This window comes from Coloeus monedula (genome assembly GCF_965178545.1).
Source record: "Coloeus monedula genome assembly, chromosome: 11".
In the NCBI taxonomy this organism is placed as follows: Eukaryota; Metazoa; Chordata; class Aves; order Passeriformes; family Corvidae; genus Coloeus; species Coloeus monedula.
In genome coordinates this window covers 10,016,013-10,024,904 of record NC_138791.1, presented here as the reverse complement: position 1 = coordinate 10,024,904, position 8,892 = coordinate 10,016,013, and the positions used below count along the sequence as shown (strand labels likewise).

At 49.6% G+C, this 8,892-nt stretch overlaps 1 protein-coding gene across 1 annotated transcript in view; it reads right to left on the bottom strand.

The window, feature by feature from the left end:
* Nucleotides 1–597: 597 nt before the first annotated feature.
* The window catches only part of PLXNA1 (plexin A1), a 112,121-nt gene continuing 103,826 nt past the window's right edge, over nucleotides 598–8,892 (bottom strand). The window contains exons 30-32 of the mRNA XM_082288896.1: nucleotides 7,668–7,880; nucleotides 4,490–4,640; nucleotides 598–1,101 (exon numbers count right to left, since the gene is read on the bottom strand). Coding sequence (XP_082145022.1) covers nucleotides 1,006–1,101; nucleotides 4,490–4,640; nucleotides 7,668–7,880 — 460 coding nt within the window. The 3' untranslated portion in view covers nucleotides 598–1,005. The remainder of the gene's footprint in view (nucleotides 1,102–4,489; nucleotides 4,641–7,667; nucleotides 7,881–8,892) is intronic.

Below are 8,892 nucleotides of genomic sequence, written 5' to 3'. Positions count from 1 at the left end.
AGGAAAAGAAAAAACCAGCCTTGGGATCTCCCTTCCTCTCTGATTTTGACCTCCAGAACCACTCAGCAGCATTAAAATAACAGCATCTATCCAGCTAACAAAACTCCCAACTTTTTTTTTTCTTCAATTTTTTTTTTTCGCACTAAACGACATTCAAATAAAACATGGCACAGGACGTATTTTAGAAATATCAAAGCTCAGGGATTTCTCCCTTTCCTGCCCACCCCTAAAGCTCCCACCCCAAATCTCCCCAGCATCAGTCCTTTAGCTTATCTCTTAAAATCATTTTTGTTAGTTCATTGCAAAAAATTTAGAATATTTTTTCCCCTCCCATTTTTTGTTACAATTTTTTTTTTTCCTTTAAATTAAAAATTTTGTTTGTCTCGTGTAAATTGTGCAAATATAGCAGTTAACACTAGTGGCAGAAGGCCAGAGAGAGAGAGAGAGAGAGAGAGAAGGGGGGAGAGAGAGAAAAAGAGAGAGGAGGAGAGGAGGTGGACAGCTGGGGGGAAGGAAGGGAGAGCAAGTCAAGTACAGTAAAAATAGGAGCCCACCCACCCTCCCTTCACCAAAGTAACAACAACATCCAAACGCCTTCCTAGAAAGCCCCGCGGTCCCGACCCTCCTTCCCTGTGGGCTCAGGGGCTCTGCCCAGGCAAGGGGTGCCCAGCAGCTCCACGGGGCAGGCGACCCCCTTCTCCTCCTCCCGGCATCGCCTCTCTGCAAGGTCCCCGCTGCATCCCGGCTGGTCTGGGGGGTTTGTCTGTGGGTCAGGGAGTTCTATCGACGCTGCTGCTGCCGTCGGGGTTTGTGGTTTTTTCCGCTAAAGCGCGAGGTTTCCGTGTTTGTCCGTGGGAAGCGTGCGGAGGCGCGGCGGCTCCCGCGGGCCCGGCCGCTGCCAGCCCCAAAGTCTTGTGCCCGTGGCTGCTGCTGGCCGGTCCTTCCTCCCTCCCTCCCTCCGTCCTGCCGCCCCCGCTGCCGGACGCTGCCGCCGCCGCCGCCTTCTCAGCTGCTTAAGGCCATTGTGTCGATCGCCTGCTCCAGCTTACTCCGCAGCCGCTGCCTCCGGGCCTGCTCGTCCTTCTCCAACGCAGCTAAAATCTGGGGAGAGACGCGAGGAGAGAGGGTGAGGAGGTGTCTTCCTACCTAAAGCGGCTCCCTGTGGCCCGCTGGCTCTTTGACAGCATCGGGAGATGGGGATGTGGCCCTATGGGAAGTATTCTTGTTCCCCAATGGGGCCAAAGGAAGTGCAAGGTGGAAGACACCACTCTGAGTGGTGCCCTCCACAAACCGAGCCCACTGGGAACCCCAAAGGGTCTGCAGTAACACCAGGGACCTGCCTGACACTAACGAGAAGCCAACTTGCACATGGGGAAGTGAAGGAAACACAGTCAAACAGAGAGTGAACCTCAAATCCATGCCAACAACACCTTCCCGCCACATCTGTGACTCCAACAATCCTGTTACGCCTTAGGGAAGCAGGGGTTGTGTTTCAGAGACCACAATCAAACCATGAACTGGTTCCACAAGCACAAAAACACCAAATCCACAAGGCTTCAGCTGCCACCAGAGTTAAAACCTGTCACATTTCTCCCCACAGTGGACAATGAGGACAGTGGGGTGCTGGAAGGGGACATCAGATAGATGCGCCAGCAAAGCCTGGGAGCCCCCAGTCCTGTTAAAGGGGTGCACCCACAGACCCCTGAGAATGACTTTCCTCCTTTAAAATCCTTTCCCTGAACAAGCTGCTGATCAGGATGACAGATTGCAGCCTGGAGGGTCAGACCCCTGCCCTGGGCTGGATGTGACCACGCCCCCAGGGCTGGGGGAAGGACTGGCAGCAGCAGGAAGGCAGAAGACCAGGCTCAGAGTGGGAAAAAGGGAGTAACAAAGTGTAAAACAAAGGGGCAGTTGCCCTCCCAGCAGCCAGGAGTCTCGTCTCACTAACATCATGCCAGCAGAGCAGAAAAGCCGATTTAAAAAAACAAACCTGACAGAAATCTCATCTCCTCGGGTGAGCTAGTTGAGAGAGCAAATTTTTTGTAATTATATATCAAGGCATCCATCAAAGGGGACTTGATTAACCATTTCATTGGCTGCATAATTGGAAACAAACTGTTGTATAATTAATAGACTTACTAGGAGGCAGGCAAAGTCCATCAGGAGCCCTACAGGTAACTTCTTAATGGGGAATCAGCTCCCTTTGATTAAGAGCTGCTGCAGCACTGGCGAGTTGTGGAGAGGCAGGCAGGGTGTGCTGAGGAGCATCCACCACCCTGCCACAACCAGCCTCTGGCCACCAACACATTGGGTCTCCTTCAGGCTGTTTTGGGGCAGGACCAGCCTGGCCCCTGTCTCCTGGGGCAGTAAGAGATGCCTGATGGGAAGTCTCTTCCCAAAAGAAAAGGGAAAGCTGCATCTGGGCACTGGTGCCAGCTCCTGAGGAGGGGAAAAATCACCAGCAAGAGCTGGACACATCTGATTTACCTCTCCTGGCAGCAACAACTCAGGGCAGCAGCTGGACTGACAAGAACTCATGGATTCTGCCACAAACCTGCTACTGGGGACACTCCCCCCCCATCCATCTCCACAGATGCTCTCAGCCCTCATGCTATACACAGAGTAAAACACCTATAGTGATACTAACACAGAAATCAAAACCCCACATGCCTGAAAGGTGCCTGAGCTGGAACCAAACAAGATTGGTCAGAGAAGTGAAGGAGAAGCCTTTTCCACCCACCTGCCTCCTCTGCCCCTCCCAATCAGACAGCTGTATATCCTGGGATGCTGAGGTGTCAAAAGATTCCCAAATTGCCCATGCATTTATTTACCCCTCTCTTATCTCAGCCTTATGGAAACAATGCAGTCAAAGGAAACCTGTGCTGAGCATAGAGAGACCCAGGTTTGTCACCTGCTGTAAGGAGCCAGGACCACTGATTACCAGGATGCAAGTACCCAAATGAAAATTAATTATGATTTTCATTCACAGCCAATGACAGCATATTATTGCACTGAACAACAGGAAAAATTATTCTCTCCCATTTTGCATCAAAGAGGGTGCAATCGGGCTGCATATAATTGTGCTTAATGAATGAAAACAAACAAAGGGAACAGCTGCGATTTATTAATCCCATTACAAATAATAAAAGAAGTTCCTGAGAGCTGTGAACACACTTGTGATGCTCAGAGAGCAGGCAACAGCAAGACACTCAACAGATGTCAGGCTGCTCTTGGGAAAGAAGAGGACCTGTGCTCCTAAAGAGCAACTCATTAATGCCACGGGTTCATCTCACATGGTCCCCTCCACGCTCTCACCCAGGGCTTGGAGGATTTATTTAAGGCTTGTAGGACTTTTAGCCTGGAGGAAGCAAGCATTGGATGGTGGCTGAGGGATGATAGCTGGACCACAGCAAATCTAGATCTTCCAGATTGCTCCACTTGCACTCTCATGGTAGCCACAAAACTGTGTATGAAGTGTAAAACCCCAGAACCCCTTCATGGCCAACCCATTACCCAGAGCAACAGGGGCCTCTGGGATGTGCCATCCAAAGTCATCTAAGGAGTGGCACAGAGGTCCCACCAGCATCTTCCCAAGAACCAGGGAAGTCAGGACCTCCTCCTCCCTCCTGTAAAGCACCGAGTTCCATAGGATATTGGCCACCATGATCCCAGTGCTGACCTTAAACCCAGGGGCCAGGTCTGCTACAAACTGCTCATGGACCCCTTAAATTCACACCTCAAAGAGGCACTGGGAGAAGCCTCTCGGGATTGTTGCATGGTATAACAGGCACCCCATTTCCTCTCCTGGCTCTGAGTGAGAAGATGTTCTGGCACTCTGTCACCTAAATGAGCCACCGTTCAAATACAGTCATCAAACCCCTTTATTGGGACAATAAAACCTGTACTATCATGCTTTGTGTATAGACCCATATTTTACAGTAGTTACATATTTTATTGCTTTAATAAGATGTAGGCTGCGGATTTGAGCAGAGCTTTGAGAAATTAATTTGTATAAATTACAACAGAGGAGTTCTTAACCATCCTTACTGACATTCACAAAACAAGCACTGGAGAGGCCACCACATCCTCTAACATCTCTGAGGAGTGGAGCCACACACCACCTGTACAGATCCACAGCATTGGTACCACCATGGTGCAGGATTGGTGGCAGTGGATAGGGGAGGCACGCTGAGATAATGCCAGGAACTCTGCAGCCTCATGGAGCTCATGTGCCAAATGTGTAGAAAAATAGGTGTTTCCCACATTACTCCCTGCAGAAAATATGAGGAATGAGCACTGCCTACTCCAGCTCCTGGCTTCATGCCTCCCAAACCTTTCCTTCTCCACCAGGTCCAAGCACGGACATGGAATATGTTACTATTCCGCATTTCATGGTGTGTTTTTATAGGAAAAAGCAGGGGACTGCAGAAACAAGGACAAAAGGAACCAAGTGGCAGCTCAGGCCTGACTCTGCCTCACCACGTCTTACCTCATCCTTGTACTTGGTGATGTAGGAGTAGATCTCGTGCAGGGCGCTCATGCTGTTGAACTGGCTGAGGTGTAACCGCGACTGCTCTGCCAGGTACGCGCTCATGTCCTGGTCACTGATCGCTGGCATTTTAGCTATATCTGCATAATATCTGCCAGGGAGGAACAGAAGAGTGGGTCAGAAGCAGGGACAGGCAGGAGGGGATGGGTCCCTGCCACGATGTTCACAGAGAACAGCCACTGGAAAGGCACGTGAAGAGCATCTTACCTCCAAGCAGTGACATGTGATCACCCATTATAACACTGCCCATTAAGAGGTCTCTGAGCACTCCACAGAGCAGTCAGCACCGTTAGGAACATGGTCCTGATGGAACAGCACCCAGCAATTCTGCTCACCATGCTGGGAAGCCAAGAGATGCTGCTCTGAGGGATTTTCCACCCTCTCCTAAACGACACATTTTTTATCTTTCCCATCCCATTGGCATGTGTTGCCACCAAACCACATGCACCAGGACCCTCCACACCTGCAGCAACACACAAGGTTTTGCTACTGCTCTCCTAAGGTCACCATGTCCCTAAAGCCAACAATGCCCCTTTGCATGCAATTAAATACTTGGGGTGTGAACAGGAGACCAGGTGACATCCTGCCCCTGCAGCAAGACACGTGCTGTGGTAGTGGAAAAACAGAATATCCAACAGGATGTTCATCAAAACCCTGAGAGGACAAAGCTGCAGCATCCCATTACAGCAGGAGAGTTACACCAAGCAGATGCACCAGTGGGCTGGCTGCTGAGGACTTTTTGGAAACCAGGGTTGTGTCCTTTCTTTAAAAAGAAACCCTGCCCACAGCAAATGGGCTCTGGCTGCTCCCAGGGACCAGTATTACCAGCATTACCACCTGGAAATACAGAGTGCCAGCCTCTCCCAGGTTTTCTCTGCTCCTCATGACTCCTCACTCAGTGAAGTTTCTGGTACAGTGATTAGCATCATTAGTGTCATCAGCTGAACGCTGAGATGGAACACTGCTGAAGCACTTGGATAGGAGCAGATGGCAGCAAGACCACTTGAGGAGATGAATATGAGGATCCACTCCATCCCACAGCACTGAACTCAGCTAGTGATAAACTACTTGGGCAGTTTTTACAAAGAGGCTCATTCACACCCAGAAAATGATGCCAGAGAATTCCTGGATGCTGCTGGGAGAGCAGTGGTCTGGGGTGAGGACCTCTGACTAAACCAGGCATCTCCTACACCCCTAGAAAGATCACCTCAGAGTGACGTGTCCTAAAGCAGCAGTTTCACATTCCAGGTGTTATCATGACACATAGGATGGGAAGAAACCATCGTTTTCAATACAAGGTGTGCCTGGCTCATGTGGACCAAGATTCCAGTCACACCGACCATTTCCAGAGGACATATAACATGTGACCCCAGCAGCAGTCCCCTTGGGTTTCCCCAGGTTCCCCACTTCCTAAGCCCTTCCCTGTGCTATTCCTGCCTCAGATTGGCAGGATGCCCTTTTTTCAGCTGGTGCCTGAGCCACAGCAGCAGACAGACCTGCTGTTAGGACTGGCAGTCCCACTCAGCCACCCCCACACCACTCCCATGCCTCCTCTGCAAAGCTTTGTGACTGTTACTGTGCCAAAAGCCAGAAATGCTGATTATGCCATAAATCCCTGCAGTAGAAGAACAGTGGTAGACATAGTCACCCCCTGCACAGGACATCTCTGCTCCCTGCTCATCTGCCTCTGGGACCATTCTGGAGGTAAGCGATGGCAGGAACATCTGTAACCACTGAGATCTCCCACCTCCTCCCCAGGGACGCAGAATGTCTAGACCAATGTTTAACTCTGAAATGGTTTTATACCTTTTTTCTTCCAGGCACATACACATATGCTGAATATTTTTGTCATAGAGATGGCAAGGTCAAAGAAATTCACCTTATGAAGCTTGTGATGTTCCTATGGGACCCCCCTCCAAAGCCCCATCCAGCCCCACGCAAAGAACTTCCTCCTATTACAATGCAGCTCATCTCTCATCTCAGGCATCATATTTCAGGGGCATTTTTCCTTCTGATCCAAGCCCTACCTTCCTCAAGGGAAGAAGCTTGTCTTTGTACTTGCCTGCAAAACACCAGGCATGCCAATGGTGCAACAAAAATATCTGTGCACAAGCGAGTACCCAAGGTGATTTAGGCTACAAAGTTCCACCCTTACAAACTAGAGAATATTACATTTACTGTTGTCTGGGCATCCTTCATTTAGTTCATTCTGTATTTGCTCAAGATGCTGAAAAAGGGCCCTCAGTTAAGACCAAGCATCATCTTTAACCCAGCACATCACCAAAAAGGAAAAGTTGCATCAGCAACCTGAAATCTGCCATTTTTTAAGTTTTATGAAATTCCACTTCACAGGACGGTAACATTTTAACAGTAGCTCTATTTGGAGGGCTTTGGAGGACATCTCCTAGGTTTCTCTCCCAAAAGGATAAAGCTAAACACAGTATTATGCCTGAGTGCATCAAAATCAGTCTCATTCAAACCCTGAACCTTTAACACTACATTAATTCAGCGGGACAGAGGGACATCTCTCATCAGCTAACAGGGAAGGTGGATGGTGTTGGAAGGTGTCAGGGGACCTGCTCCTCTCCCTGCTCCTCAGCACAGAGACAGCAGCCTGAGCACTGCCTCAGAGCATGTACCCTCACAAGGATTCCAGGCGACATGTACTGAAGGATGAGAGATGGGAAATTATAATTTTCAAGCATTTCAGCAAAACCTGGGTGAATTGCTGTGGTACAAAAGAGGCACTTCTCTAGTCCAAGGCTGTGTTCTCACTGCTCTTCAAAAGCAATCAAGGGAGGTGTTAGTAATTCCCTAGTACAGACCAAGTTTTTACAACAGAAAACATCAGACAACCTAATAGTGGATGTTGCTTTTAGCACCCCTTAAGCAAGTCATAAACAGCTCTTCAGAACAGTCATTGCGAACTCATTCCAGGAGACAATAATGAGAAAGCATCATCCCCCAAACAAGAGGATCACCTTCAGCCAGCATTAGTACAGTCCTGCTTCAGTCAGCTGCCAAGAGGAGCCCTCCCAACAACCCAAGTCCCCACATCCATGAGCATCCACTGCAAGTCCCCCAGGTGAAGCAAGGAGCTATGGCCAAGTCTACTCACCTTTCTACCCAGCTCTTGTAGTTGGGGATGTCCTTGGCATACAGTAGTTTGTTGGAGGGAGAGTCCTTTCCTAGCTTGTGCTCAGAAGTTGAGCAGGAGTCCATGAATGTCTGAGCCACCACAGATAGGCAGGCATCAGTAATACTGTTCTTGTGAATGTCGAACACAAACTGGGGGTTCTTAATCACATTCACCCAAAAACGTAGAGGTAGACTGAGGGATGAAGGAAAATAGGAGTCAGCACCTGAACCACACCCTGCAAGGCAGCTGGCACATACATGCACCTCTAGTTGTGGAGGAGCTCCCCATGACGCAGAATTGGGTAGGTTGCTTTCCCCAGCATTCCAGGGATGCAAACATCCTGGGTAAATGTCCATTCCCCCCTGCCCACCCCCGCAAAGACACAGTTCTCTGTGAAGAAATTCCTCAGCACTGCCAACATCTCCAAAGGCAAACCAGGGCGGTGCAGATCTGTGGTTTCTCCAAGGATCCACTCACACTGAAGAGACCTTGCTGAGCCCATGGGTCAAACCAGGCACGGTCCCTTTCTCTCACATCAGTAATCCCTTCGAAGGCGCTGTGTGGCATTTCACACATCTCCCATGCCAGAGGAGGGAGTTAACTGGACTCCTCAAGGGACTCATTAGCGCATTTAACACCAGAGGAAAATTTAGGCGGCCTCAGGTGCTGGAAATAAAGCTCTCAGCTGTAGAGACAGCAGGTCTCCTGGCAAGCCATCGACTGGTTGTTTGCTGCATACTGACACACATGCCACCCTCCATGGCTCCACTTCCCAATCCTGCTGCCCCCCTCCTCTCCCAGGAGTGCCTCAGAGCCTCCTCCATCAGAAATCCTCCCTGCTCTGTCATCCCCCAGCACCTACATTCAGTGAATGTTTTTATCTTAAACAAAACACACTTCATTCCCCAGGACTTTCCTAATGAGGGTACTGGGTGCGTGTACATATTTCATTTGTGAAGGGAATGGCCTGGAGAAATTAGCTCCACACGTCGAATTAGCACCCAGAGATAAGCACAGGCATTAGTATGCAAGAGCCTGCGTGCCCAGCCCCTGAAGAGTGGGGCTTTTTTCCTCCCTTGCCTTTCACTCCTTCTTTTAATATAGGAAGCTGAGTTATAAATCAGTTCCAAGCACTTCCGCGCTCTCACATCTCCATTTAAAAATGTTTCTTTTCCTGCCCTGCTAATTGCAAACAGTTACTGAA